The following is a 15,199-nucleotide window of genomic DNA, read 5'->3' as shown; positions in this document are numbered from 1 at the left end:
TTGAGATTGCGTGAATGTGGAAGCTGAGGGAGAGAGAAATACTGTATCTTTAAAATGAGGACCCAGACCTAGATTTTTCCAAAGGTCCTTACTAGCTTTAACAATCTATAAATTCTCAGAAAAAAATATCATCTACTCTCTACAAGAAGCCTTTCAGTAATATGAAGCTCATTATCGCCTTGTTTCATTTTTAGATAGTTCTAATCCTTAGGATATATCAACTCCTGTAAGTAGGCTCAATTCTGCCCCAGACTCTAGGCCAAATCCTAACCTTTGTCAGCGGAAATTCAAAGAGACATAGGTGAGCAATTTTTCAAATTGGTTCAAGTCAGTTTTTCTGGGAAACCGTGTTTAGCCAACCTAATACATTGGTCCCTGGTCTTCCTGGCTTCCTGACAAGCTCTCTATCCACTACGCCGTATTTCCTCTTTGTAAAATGAGATCTTCTATGCTTTTTAGTTTCAGTCCTGAATTTCCAAATATTGGAATATAACATATATTTAAATATAAGATAAATAATTTTGCTTTTGCCTTTGTATCCTTAGCACCCATCACAATTCCTTTCAAATAGTAGGTACTTCATTTGAATTCTCTTCTAAATCAAATAATCCTCTGTCAACTCCTATAGGTTCACTTATCAGATCTATGAAGATGACTCCCAGATCTACATATTCAATCCTATATCTATGTATTATATATAACAAAATATTTATATATTCTCTTTCCTGAGCACCAGTCTCACATTACATAGAACTCGTTGAACATTTTGAACTGAATCATGTGTAAGCATCTCACCTCAATATATGCAAAACAGAATTCATTAGTTATAGTTGTATCCCAAGTCTCTGTCCTAGGCCCTCTTTTCTCTATATATTTGTTCATTTTCTGTCAGGTTCCAGGGGTTCAATTATCCCTATGAAGATGGATTCCCAAATTTATTAATTTGACCCTAGTCATTCTCACTACCTATTGGATACTTCCAACTGGATGTTTTGTAGGCACCTCAAATCCCACATGTCCAAAACAGATCTCATTTCCTTTCTTTAAAATTTTTTATTCTAAACTTAACAAACACCAAATAAGATGACTGATTCCAGAAAGAGAGGATCACAAATGTAGCTGCCAGTCTGGTCCACATACAGCTTGCTTTTCTCTTATTGTATACAATAAATTTAACATGTTATTTTCAAAGCTGTCATGCTTGTCTACATTTCCTATGGATCCTTCTCCCATTCCTTTCTATACATTTGAAAAAAAACTCAATCATTTTTCTTAGACTCAGAGCAAGTCTCACTGTCTCCATGAAGTCTTCCTTAACTCTTCAAAATAGCCCTTATAATTTATATAATAAAAACTATTACTTGATTTCATACTATTTTGTACTATTTGCTAATTGTGAGGCTAATTGTAGTAATCTCTCTCCAAGAGATTAGATTCTAAGCTTTTTGAAGACAGGGACCATGTACTGTGAGAAAATGACTCACCTAAGGTCACATGGGTAATAAGTAGCAGAGTTAGGATTTAAAGCTTGAATCCATGACTCTGGACTCTGGTCTTTCCATTATACCATCCTACCTCCTTAGCCTTTTAAGGTCCTTTCCTCAAAATAACATTATGTGAAGGTCATCTGTAGAAATCCAGTTTCTAGCCACCAACCAATTTCTGATCTGCAGCAAGAAAAGACTTTGTCTGATCTTGCTGCAGATCAGAAATTGTCTACTTGTGTCCACTACAATATAAAAAACATCATTAAAACTATGTTATATACTCTTAAATCTGTGTAAAAATTGAGTCACACAGCAATTAGTGTGGGCAGGACACTGTCATTTCTATGAAACTGAATTAGAAATAGGTAACAAAAAATAGGAATAAATGAACACTTTTCTGGATAGAGAATTGTGAACAGTAGAGTAGGTTCCCTAGAGCATAATGCTGTGACAAGTATTAATCTTAATAAATAAGCTAGGAAAGTTGTATACACTGAAATGATAGAATTTCATATGGCACTGGACTCTTCTGGGTCATGCTATGCCATTTTAAAGGGGAGGAATGATAGAGATATCATAGCTTTCAAGATGATATGAGGCAAGCTATGGTATGAGCAAGTGTGGGAATGCTACATTTGGATGAAAGTCATCCAGATTGTCCTCATAGAGGCTAGACTGTAAGCACTCATGAAAACACAGGGCATAAATGTAGGAATCACTGGAGGTAGAAACTCTGTGGCCAGTGTGGTATAGGACATATTCAAGAATGGGTTGGGGACTTACTCATGGACATTCTTTACCCTTTGTCCAGCCCCAAGTATGGCTGCAACTGTGATCCTCAGTGTAAATATGACTCTGTACCTCATGGGTGACAAAGCATGGCTGGAGAAGGTTGAAGAAGATCTGCTATAGTAAGTGAGGGCATGGAAACGGCTATATGAGGCTAGACTAGAAGGGTTCAGTCTTTTAATTCTGAGAAGGTAAAGCCTAAGAAGTACCAGGATCCAAGTCAGGGATGTCTTTAAGGGGATTCCTGGACTAGATGGTTTTCGAATTCCTTTCCAACTCTAACATTTTGTGATTTGCCATATTATAGATGAGAAACTGAGGGCTAAAGAAATTAAGTGACTTGATCAAGCTCCCATAGCTAGGAAATGGTAGAGCTGAGATTTTAGCCGGAGTTGTCTGAGTCAGATACAATGGTCTTTCCATTGAATGTTGCTGTCTTCTGAGTGCTCCATAAACACTTAAAGACTGAGGCTAACTAACCCCTAAAGCCTAGAATAAAATTAATATAACATTCACTATTGGTTGAGGAGCTCTTGGATTTTAATTGGTAGTTGGTCTAAAAGGAAATAATTTTTTAAAACAATTATCTAAGATACCTAGGTAGGTCTACTTTAATCATAAAAGACCATCATTTGGTGATATTGCTTTTGAAATTTCATAACCTCACTAGAGAGTTAACATCGATTGTATGGTGGAACAAGCATAGGACATGGAGTTAGGAGAGCCTAATTCTAATACTTTACCAGCTGAACAACCTTAGGTATTCAGATTTTAAACTCTTCGGGTTTCAAATTCCTTAGCTTTAAAATGACAATTTTACTACCTACCCCATAGGGTTGTGAGGAAAATGCTTTGTAAACTTAAAAGCACTTTGTAAGTGTGAGGTATTACTGTTAAAACATGTGTAAATGAAAGCTGAGGTAGAGATTAGTTAATTAAGTCTACAAGGCTTAATATGAGAATACTATGTGTGGGTAAGAGAGAACCTTGGATTTGGATTGCTTTCTGTTTCCATGTAGCTCAAAAGAGTTTTCCAGTCCTATAGGAATCTTGGCTGGAAAAATCTCTTTCCAATCAAATTTAATGGCATTTTTGCTTCTGGCAGCAGCAACATCTGTTCCTGAAAGATCCTGGCAGCTTAGAGAGCAGGTGTACAAATACATACCAAATAAAGGTAAAGCCTTAATTTGATATTTCACAGCCACAAAAAACGCTTAGTTCTGAGTGAAGTACTATAGAATGGTGTAATTAAAAGAGAAAAGGCATCAGGAGCCAGGAGACTTGGGTTCTCTTACTTCTTTTGCCAGTTTTAAGTAAGGAAAAACCAATGGACAACTTTTGTTCTCCATTGGAATCCATACAGCATAAAGGGGTCTAGAAGAAAACCTCCAGAAGATTGGGCGGATGTTCTATGGAACATTTATCCTTCTATCATTAGCACCTACTGCAATTCCTGACACATAGTAGGTGCTCAATTAATGTTTACTAAATGGAATTGGTGAATTTACAAGAGGACATAAGTGAGAGTTGTATAGGATCGGCAGGCATGGATGGGTTCTGATTGTATTACATGACAGAGGACCTGCATAGACAACATCATAGATCTATCAAAAGGTCTAGAACTATCAAAGGTTACATAACTTGGGAAGATTGTAAGCCTCAGTCATCTAAACAATGACAATAATGAAGCAAATAATAAATTAGATGAAAAAAAGATCTTGGTGGGCTGGAGTGCTTTGAGAAAGTGTCATTGAGTGGGTGGGACTCCAACCGGAGACCTGTGTATGCTGTCCTAAAGATGAAAAGGGCACCAGAATTCACATTTACAGAGCCACACCTGGGTGGTGGTGCCATGGGTTCCACTCACACTTTCTTTCCTGAGTCTAGACCTGATGAGAAATTCAGTTCTGAGACTGGTGCAGCCAAAAGCTGGAAGGAATCTGGGGCTGAGTTTTTGGACTGGAGGCATTTTAATTATTTCCTGCAGGTTGGCAGAATTTATTTTCCAGAAGTGTCTCGATATATTTAAACAACTTCATGGACTTATATGTATCCATTCCATACAGTTTTGTTTTTTTAAAATTTGAGCTCAGGTTTTTGAATTTGAACATCTTATATGCTCTAAGTCTTGCAGAACTGCCTTTAACTGAAACCCAGATTGCGTTTGCCTTTTAGCTTATATTTTGGGGATAATGATGAAAATAAAAATATTTATTTAGTTTATATGGTGCATTAAAATGTACACAATGTAGTTGAAAGACAAGACACAAAGTATTGCATTTGATCATCACAACTACTTTGGGTGGTAGGTAATGTATTTATTTTTATTTTATTTTATATTTGAGGTAACTGAGACACAGAGAAATGAAATTAGTTGCCTATAGTTGCATGGATGTATACATGTGAATGGATATAAAATGTATGTGTATATATATATGTATGTATATATGTAATTCTGAAGCTAGAATTCCAACCTAGTTTAAAAGAACATAGGATTTAGAATTAAAAGTCTTATCTCCTTTATTAATTTTTTCTTAGAGTTCTTTTTTTTTAATTTTATTTTTTAGGCAATTGGGGTTAAGTGACTTGCCCAGGGTCACACAGCTAGTCAGTGTCAAGTGTTTGGTCTGAGGTTAGATTTGAACTCAGGTTCTCCTGACTTCAGGGCTGGTGCTCTATCCGCTGTGCCACCTAGCTGCCCCTCATAGAGTTCTTTACCTGGATCTCAGCTCTGGCTTTATCATAACCTAATCACAAAGGATCACAATCTAATTCAATGAAATAAATACCTGTTAAGCATTTACTATTTGTAAGACACTATTCTAGGTGTTGGGGTTATAAAGATAAAAGATTAAGATAAAAATAAAACAGTCCTTGCCCACAATGAACTTTCATTACTTTATGGGCAGGGGGCATGAATGGTGGGGATGTTATACAACATGTCGCAGATAAATACACAGTAATTTCAATAGGGAGAGAGCACTCACTTATTACTGGGCAATGAAGAAAGGTTTTAGATAGGAAGGGACATCTGAGTTGATCCTTCCTTGAAGGAAGCCAAGGGCTCTAAGAGGTGGAGGAGATTAGGAAGTGCCTGCCAGGTATTAGGGGACAGCCTGTGAATGTAAAGACTCTGAGATAGGAGATGGCATGTCAACTATGAGGAAGAACAAGTTGGCCAGTTTGGCTGGAAAATAGACTATATGGAAGCTATTAATAAGAAATACATTTTGAAAGATATGTAGGGGCCAGATTGTGGAGGGTTTTGAGGACCAAGCGGAGATATTTGTATTTAAACCTAGAATTAAAAAAAGAGTTATTCTAGAGGAAGAAATTTTGAGTGACATGGTCAGACTTATACAATCGAAATATTATTTAGGCAACTGTGTAGATGATGAATTAGACAGAGGGGAGAAACTAGAACCAACCACGATATTGCCTCTTTATAATCTGAGAAATTGTAATATCCACCACCATCACAGTATGTGAAAACAGTTTGCAGAGTATAAAACTCTGCAGAAAAGTAAAGAATTGGTTTTGTGAATACAGGCATACCTTGTTTTATTGCACTTCATTTTATTGTGTTTCACAGACATTGCATTTTTTTCCCTTTCACAATTGAAACTTTGTGGCAACTGTGCATTGAATAAATCTGTTGGCGCATTTTTCTAACAGCATGTGCTCACATCTATGTGTCACATTTTGGTAATTCTCTCAATATTTCAAACTTTTTCATTGTTATTATATCTGCTATAGTAATCTGTGATCTGTGATCTTTGATGTTACTATTGTAATTGTTTTTGGGTACCACAAATCGTGGCATGTACAACAGTGAACTTAATCGATAAATGTTGTGTGTGTTTTGACTGTCCCACCAACCAACCATTTCCTTGTCTTTCTCCCTCTCCTCAGGCCTCCCTATTCCCCAAGACATAACAATGTTGAAGAATTGTACATAAACTTAGTTGATAAAGCAGTAGCAAGGTTTGTGAGGATTGACTCCAAATTTGAAAGAAGTTCTACCATAGGCAAAATGTTATCCATCAGTATCACATGCCACAGAGAAATCTTTCATGCAAGGAAGGGTCAATCCATGCAGCAAACTTCATTGTTGTCTTATTTTAAGAAACTGCCCCAGCTACCCCAATCTTCAGCAACCACCATCCTGATCAGTCAGCAGCCATCAACATGGAGGCAAGACCCTCCACCAGCAAAAAGATTATGACTCACTGAAGGTTCAGATAATGGTTAACGTTTTTCTTACAATAAAGTATTTTTTTAATCCAGGTGTGTACATTTTTTGAAGACAATACTATTGTACACTTAATGGACTATAACATAATATAAACATAACTTTTATATGCACTGGGAAACCACAAAATTCATTTGACTCACTTTGTTGTGATATTTGCTTTATTGTGGTGGTCTGGAGGGGAACCCACAATATCTCCAAGGCATGCCTGTATAGATTAGTCTGCCAGGGACCACAATATGCTATATTTTGAAGGTGACTATTTGTTTTTGTTTTGGGGGGGGCTAGGCAATGGGGTTAAGTGACTTGCCCAGGGTCACACAGCTAGTAAGTGTTATGTGTCTGAGGCTGGATTTGAACTCAGGTCCTCCTGAATCCAGGGCTGGTACTCTATCTGCTGCACCACCTAGCTGCCCCAAAGGTGACTATTTACAAAGCCAGTTTGGGGCTCATACAGAGGAGAGGAACTGGGATGAGGAAGGACTGAGTCTCTGCTAAATGGAAATTGGTCGAAGACACCAGTGGGTGGTCAGATTTAGGAGAACCTGATAACTGTCTTCAAGTATTTGAAGAGTTCTTGTGAGAGAGGGATTAGATATTTTTTGTAGGGGTAGGGGCGTTGGAGAACAGAACAAGGAACAATAGATATAGTTGAAAAATGATAAAATTAGGTTTGATAGCTGGAAAAAACAACTTCCTAACCATTAGAGCTATGCAAAAGTGGAAAGGACTGTCTTGGAAGGGAGTGGATTCCTCCTTACTCAACCTTCAAAGGCCGAGTGACCACTTGCTTGGGGATATTGTATAGAGGGTGTGTATTGAGGTAGGGTGCACTAGAGAGCCTCTGGGGTCCCTTCCAAGTCAGAGATTCTGTGAGTCGGTGCTTAGCAGTTTGCCTTTAACTTGCATTATGCTATGTCCTTACTGAAGCACTAGATTCTCCGAGGAAAAGGCAACCTACAAGGGCAATGTCCGAGATGTTAATGTCAACAGCAGATGCGTAATATTCATTCTGGGTCAGGATTCCGTTGTGGTGCTCTCTTGTAATCCCAGACACATGCGTGCATTTTTTTTCTTTCTTATTTTACATATGAGTAAATTGAGGCTGAGAAAGTTTAAATGACTTGCTCAGAGGTCTCATAGCTAGTACATATCCTAGGTAGCTAACACATGGGCAGGGATTACCTAGTGAAAGGAAATAACTAGAGATCTTTTTAAAAATTTTAAAAACATCAGAATTATGCTATTTTTCAGTTTCATTTTTTGAGTCTTCTTGTGCAAAATGACTAATATGGAAATGTTTTACATGGTTGCACATGTATAATCTATATTGGATCGCTTAAATCTCAGGATGGGGGAGGGGAGAGAGGGAAGGACGGATAGAATATGGAACTCAAAACTTTTTTTTAAAAATGTAAAAAAATGCTTTAACATGTAATTGGGGAAAAATAAAATACTATTTTAAAAATATCTATTCAAATCCATAAACATATATTTGTATCATGGAATTGTGTATGGCCTTAGAGATAAAATGACAAAATATGACACAGTCCTGACCTTGAAGAAATTCATAATTTCTTAGGGGAGATACAATACATAAGCAAATAAATATAATACAATGTAGAGAGTGATGGAAGAAAAGGAAATTTCAGAAAAAGAGGTTACTTTGCACTGGGCCATCTCAGAGGGTTTCATGGACAAGGTGGCACCTAGCCTGGCCCTTGAAGATAATAATCTCCAAAAGCAAGAATGAGGAGGGAGAGAATTCCCGACACAGAGCAGTAACAGTCCTGAAATCAGCTTTCCAAGTTTTACGCAACTAGTCAAAGACAAAGTTATGGGAAAGTGGAAAAGGGCAATCGCTTTAGGATTACTTCTGGAAACCAGGGGACATAGAAGATAACGGAAAGGTGGTGCGGTAATAGATGCCTATCCTGAAATTTGCTGGAGAACCAGCAGGTGTCTGTGGGAGGAAAGGCCAAGTATTGTCACTGAAGTGACGATATTGGTCCAAAGGGAAAGGAAATTTTGTAGATGATTGTTTCTAATGTGAAAAACCAGACAGACTACAGATCCATAAAAATGATAAGATTTTAAACTGGAGGGGACCTTATTAATAATTTAGTTCAATCTCTTCCTTCTGCAGATGAGAAAACTGAAATCCAAGGAAATAAGTGAATGAATGACCCGAGACCATCTAGGTAATGAGTAACACAGATAGGATAGCAACCGTTGATTCCAAATCCAGTCCTCTTTCCAATGTTGATTTTATTTTTAGTGATACAAAATTTAAATTTCTAGAAGACATGAACTACATAATAAATTTTTTTTGTATATAACCTGATACTAAGACAGGTGGAGATATGTGCTTTTGCAATGTTGCTTATAAGGATGATCACACTTTTTTAGACAAGTAAATAAAAAATGCTCAGACTTACACATTGTGTGGTGGTGATGATGACAAAGCTTGAGATGAAAGTAAGGCCGTCATTCATGCTGACCTGGAGTGCAGCTTTCCTGCAATGAAAATAGAGCATTCACAGATATTTTGCATGATAACACTGGAAAGACCTTTGAATAAGAGTCAGGAAACCTGGACTCTAACTCCTGTTCTGCAATTAAGCTAGCTATGAAACTGTGGCAAAATCATTTGACCTCAGTTTCCTTTTTTGTAAATTGGGGGAATGAGATAAGATTATATCTAAAGCTACTCATCCATCTCTGATACTCTATGATTTTCCTATTATACCCAATCATACCTCAAAAAATGGCCCTATAGCTATCATTCAGTTGGCACATTGTATTGATGTCAAATATTTGCTTCTTGAGTCACTAACAGGGAAAAGCTATTTCTATTTTACTTATTTTCCACAAGTCAGGAGGGCATGATACTTCTTAAAAAATCTCAACTCCACACATCATTAGCTTTATGTTCTACCTATAATTTTAACAATATACCCAGGGTTATTGTATCATCATTAGGATTTTTTGAAGAGGATATGCAGGAATAAATTGGCCAATTTGGTCTTTCACCTCCTCGTGCCTGCTTTAGGCCAACAACTATTTCTATCATTTGGGTTAAAGAAGTTTGCTTTTTCACTGTGTGTGTGCACATTATAAAGATCAAACACTGGCTAATATTCCCAATATGAAAAGACACCCAGTAAGTCTATTAGCTGGGGGTCAAGTAGTAGAAGGCTAGAGCTGGAAAGGACCTTAGTTCAACCCCCTCATTTTACAGATGAAGAAATAAAATCTTATCAATACTTTTGTTGCCAATAATTTGCTCTAAGTAGGCAGCTGGATGGTATAGTAGACAGAGAGCTGAACCTGGAGTCAGGAAGTCTTGAGCTCAAATCTGACCTCAGACATTTACTAGTTGTGTGACTCTCTGGCAGGTCACTTAACCTCCAGTTGCCTCAGTTTTCTCATCTGTAAAATGGAGATAATAATAACACCTATCTCCCAGAGTTGTTGTGAGGATAAAATTAAATAATTCGTAAAGCACTCTGCAAACCTTAAAATACCATATAATTGCTAGCTATTATATTGTTATTATTAGTAATATATTATTATTATTATCATTATCACTACTACTACTAAACAATATCAATGCCCTTGAATGAAGGAGGACGTATGTGAACTTCCACAAGTATTTGAATTTCACATCTCATGAATTTTGTAGTAAGGACCTTGGCTCAAGCAATGCTTTCAATTGCTGATGATGATAATCAAAAATTCTTATAATGCCAATAAACAAAGTATAAACAAAGAAAGATATATAGATACAGTGCTGATTCATGAAACTAACATGTTTAGTCATTAGCATATATCCTATTAATAGTGAGATAATTTTTGTCCTGTGAGAAGGCAAAATGGTGGAATGGCAAAAGGTCTGGATTTGGAGTTGGGCTACCTGGGTTTAAATCTCAGGTCTGCTATTCACTACCTGTGTAATCTTTGGCAAGTCATCCAGCCTTTCTGGGTTTTAGTTTTGTCATCTGTAAGATCCAGAGTTGATCTAAATGATCTGTCTCAAAGACCCCTTCCGGATATAAATGCCTTTATCTTTGTCTAAGTAGACTGCTTCTGTAATATATTTTCTGAACCTAGTCACATACTCCAATATTGTTCTTTCTAAAGCTCACTGGGCTCATTTTCTCCACCTTGAGATTTTGAGCTACTTCTCATTAGTATGCACTGAAACAAAATCACACTTATAGTCTGGGATCCAAATCTGTCTTTGCAATTGAAAGTCAAGAAGTACACACCTCTGTAGGAACATTCAGCATCTGTGTGCCATCGTTCTATTTATTCCCTCATGCATTCAAGTCAATTATTCACTGTAATGAATTCATCTTTGAAATAGACAAGAACATGAAAAGCTTCCCCCACCCCGCCCCCTTGATTGTTAATAGGATTATCTAGTTTCAAGCTGATGAGCATCTGTTAAAACTTACATGCCAACTTCTTCCAAGATGGGGGCTGGACAGAGCAAGTAAGTATCTTCCACAGTAAAAGGCTTCTTGTCTAGAAAAAGAACAGAAGTTGTTGGAAAAAGAGTGAAAAGGTAATTTCATGTTCCTGATCTCCCAAAGTTACAAAGTATGGCCCAATAATTTTTATGTGGGGGTTATAATGTTTAGCTCCTGGCAAATAAAATCCACCAGACCCAGCACTGGGTCTCCTGACTAGAATTATGCTTGTTCACTTGAACTTTAATCAATCAAGAAAATGTCATGAGACCCAGAAGACTTGAATTCTAGTCCTGAATCTGCCAGTAATTAACTGAGTGGCCTGGAGTAAGAAATTTTCCCTCTCTGGTCCTCAGTTTCCTCATCTATAAAACAAGAAGACTGGATTAAATAATTGCTAAGGTTCCTTCTAGTTCTAAAATTTTATAACTGTGAATATACAAATGTGATTTACTGAGTGCCTATCATGGACAAAGGATTGTATGAGGTGCTGTGGGGTAGGTAAAACCCCACATTTGACTTCAAGAAACTTAGTCTTTTATGAAAGACAAGGTAAATAAAAGGAAAATTAGCTAACGATAATAACAAATAACCACATTACAATGTCTTGTACCAAATTAGTTCCATAGAATGGAAATACTATAGGAATTCAGAAGAAGGAGGGATCATTGTCATGATTAAGTTCATTGAGAAGATGTACGAGCTGGGCTTTGAGTGGGCATTTCAGATGAGGGCAATAGCATAAGAAAAGTGGGAATACAAAATGTGTGGAGTTTTTTATTTGCTTGGTTTTTTTTTAGCAGAAGGGATAGTTTGTGTAGAAGAATAGTATGAAATAGGCTAGGAAGTTAGTTAGGGTCAAATTGTTGAAGGTCTTAAATATTAGGCTAATGAGTTTAGATACTACTACCCTATGGCTAATAATGAATCATTGGAGGGTTTTGTTTAGGCAGTGAAATGATAAAACTATGCTTTAGAAAATTTAACCTAACCAAAGACTGAAGGCAGAGAAGCTGGAGGTAATCAAAACAGGTAGCTTCTTCTATGTGCAAAACCTATGTTTAGTGCCTAGGGATACTAATATATAGGAAAGGCATGATCCCTGCCCTCAAAGAACTTGTATTCCACAGGAAGAATGTTATGAGAGAAAAAAGTTAATTAAGAACAAATAAATAATAAATAATTGATCACAAAGTCACTGATTTATAACTATAGATTCACTGGAATTTTCAGTGTAATGCATATTATGTAAATAATGGCCACTATCTCACCTACCCTTTCTGGTGCTGCCCTAAAGGGCAAAATTTGATGTTTTGTATTATTTGCTATTTTATGATCATATTAGAAAACCATGTAGTTGAATCATTTTGTTACCTGAGAGAATCTTCACTGAGTCTCAAAAGTCAGCTATAAAGTGGAAGGCTACGGGAGCCTCGCTTCTACAAGGGAGTTTCCTCTTCTCCTGCAGCTCTTACTCACTTTTAGAAACAGTCTTCAGAACTACAAACTAAGACTTGCCTGTAGTCAGATGAGTCAGTGGACATTTTTTGTGGGCCAATACTTCCACCTGCAAACCAACTTTCTTGTACTAGTCCCTGACTTTTTTTTTGTCATAAGCATAGAATAGCAGAAGTCCTTGCTTACCGAGAGACAGAACAAAGAGCTTCCTTCCTTCCATCAGCCACTAACTGAGGAAAATACATATCAATGAGTTTGGAGCAACCACTGGGCACTTTTTTGAGGCACCAGGTTCTTTGGTTTACCTAGTTTTCTACAGACTTCCTCATGTTATATGCACATAATAATGACTATTCAAAAATCTTCCCAGAAAGTGTAGGGAGATAGCTGATAAAAATCAGCAGCATAGCAACACTACAGAATCACATTATCTTATGGGAATTTTCTATTGTTGGATTGTAAATAAATCTCACCAGCCGACAACTTGGTCTTCAACTGAGTGGTCTTAACTAGCTAAGTTCTAAATTCAACTTTCCAGATTTCTGGGGATACATAAATGAAAATCTACAAGTTCAGCATGGAAATCCCTTTTCAAGGGAAATAAGGTAATGTATGCTTATCAGTTAGCACAGGAGTAAATGCATATGTACATAGAATGAATTATTCTAAGAAAACTGTACTGTCCACCAGAATCTGAAGATATTAGGAGAATAGGATCCATAGTGGCATCAACCCCAATTATCAAGCCATAATTTCTTCCAAAATTTTAAGCTGGTCACATATAGATTTTAGAGTTCCTCCAGGGTGGGAAGGAGGGATGTTGAGATAAATGTATAGAGGATTAAAGATTAAAAATAGCACAATATCACAGAATGGTGTAGTGGGAAAAGAAGTAGATTTGGAGTCAAGAAATACAGGTTTGATTCTCAGCTAAGCCTCTTGTTGCCTGTGTGACCCTATGCAAGTCACTTGACCTCTTTGGACCTCAATTTCTTCTAGCTTTAAATCCTCTAATCTTATAATATGTTATAATGTGTTGCATTTTTCACAATATTCTCATGCCTATTTTCTCATTGGATTTGCCTGACAACCCTAATAGCCATCTTAGAGCAGGTAAAAAAATAAATAAATCAGTACTCATTTTAAAAATAAAGAAATGGAGACCCAGAGAGATAAAATCGATTATGGAATTTTATCTTGAAGGAACTCTAGAGAACAGGAATCCATTTTGCAACAACCCCCATATGTGCCTTTCTCCTTGACACACTCTAGCACTGGAGCAGTGAGGTGGCCATTTCTGGGTAACTCTAGTTTTTAGGAATTTTTTCCCTCACATTGAAGCACAATCTGTCTCTCTGTGACTTCTAACCATTTCCCCTAATTTTGTCCCCAAAGCAAGTGCAGCAAATGTTGCTACATTTCTTGCTAAAGGAACTAACACAGCAAGTCAATGACAGAGCCCAGGGTAGAATCAGGTCTTCTGACTCCTAGTACAATGTTCTCTCCTAAGAGAATCCTCATGTTCAAAAATAAAGGAAATAGTTGTATCTGGAATGGAGCAAATACTGGGCTGGCCCATGTTTAACCTATGACCTCAAATGCCGTTTCTTATCTATGGCATTGCTTATGATCATAGAGGATTTGACCAAGAAAGAAACTTAGAACACAGAACATGAAATAGCAAATTTATAAAGGACCTTTGAACACTGAATATCAAATTAAGGAGGAACTTTAGGATATAGACCATCTTAAATAAAAGCAGTCTGTAAATCCATAAATTCTTGTCCATTTAGAGATTATCTAATTCAATCTCTTTATTAACAGGTGAGAAAACTGGTGCCCAAAGAAGTAAAACGAATTCTCCAAGGTCACATGAGTAGAAAGCGCAGAGCTAAGATCCAGACCCAGATCCTCTGCATTCATTTCATTACATTCCACTGCCTTCCTGGACTAGTCATACTTGGGAGCATAACAGTTCAGGGATTCAACCCACAGCAGGGAGGTGCCTATGCACTGTTGGTTAATTCCACAGTGGTTCAACAAACAGGACTGAAATCACCCCAAGCAATATGAACTATGGCTGGCCACAGGCAAAGAGATGCAGGAGAATTGTCAAGTTTGTGTTCCAGAGTTCACACTTGGGGGTCAGTTCACAGAACTCCAGTAATCTTCCCACATCCCACAACAAATGTAGCTGATAAGAATAGTGGATCTGTGGTCAGGGAACCTGGGTTCAAATTACAGCTTGACCAGTGTATGGATTAGCATTGGATTGGATTGGATTAGATGTCCCCTCAACACTTTGGGTCTTGGTTTCTTCATCTGCAAAACTTTGAAACTGAGTGATATGATCTCTAAGGACCCTTCCTCCTCTAAGTATATGATTCTGTGATCTTTTGATAACTAGATTTAAATTGTCTGGTATCAGTTGAGTATCCCTCTCTATTCTTCCTTCTCTCTTTATCTCTTTTTGCTGCTGACACGGATCAGCAACTGAAATTCAAATATTTCAAGAGGAAAAGAAATAGGAAGCTACTCTTGGGACATTTTTTAAAAAAAGATTATCTTAAATCCCTTTACCAATGGAAGTCTCTGCCCATTTGGATAATTTATTAGGATCCTCACCCCAGAGATCACACATGAGCTCAGAGCTGACCTCTCCCCTTTGGAAAGAAGAGTTGTTTGCTTTAGAGCATGCATTCATTTCACCACAAAAATGAGTGGCTCGTGTGTGTGTG

At 37.2% G+C, this 15,199-nt stretch overlaps 1 protein-coding gene across 1 annotated transcript in view; it reads right to left on the bottom strand.

Moving 5' to 3' along the window:
* Positions 1-15,199, bottom strand: part of ANTXR1 (ANTXR cell adhesion molecule 1) — a 319,441-nt gene that overhangs the window by 162,537 nt on the left and 141,705 nt on the right. The window contains exons 11-12 of the mRNA XM_027865523.1: positions 10,989-11,058; positions 8,967-9,045 (exon numbers count right to left, since the gene is read on the bottom strand). Coding sequence (XP_027721324.1) covers positions 8,967-9,045; positions 10,989-11,058 — 149 coding nt within the window. The remainder of the gene's footprint in view (positions 1-8,966; positions 9,046-10,988; positions 11,059-15,199) is intronic.

The sequence above is a fragment of the Vombatus ursinus genome, unplaced genomic scaffold, assembly GCF_900497805.2.
Source record: "Vombatus ursinus unplaced genomic scaffold, bare-nosed wombat genome assembly UNPS02014778.1, whole genome shotgun sequence".
NCBI lineage: Eukaryota > Metazoa > Chordata > Mammalia > Diprotodontia > Vombatidae > Vombatus > Vombatus ursinus.
Note: the sequence above shows the minus strand (reverse complement) of the source record. Positions and strands in the feature narration are given on the sequence as shown.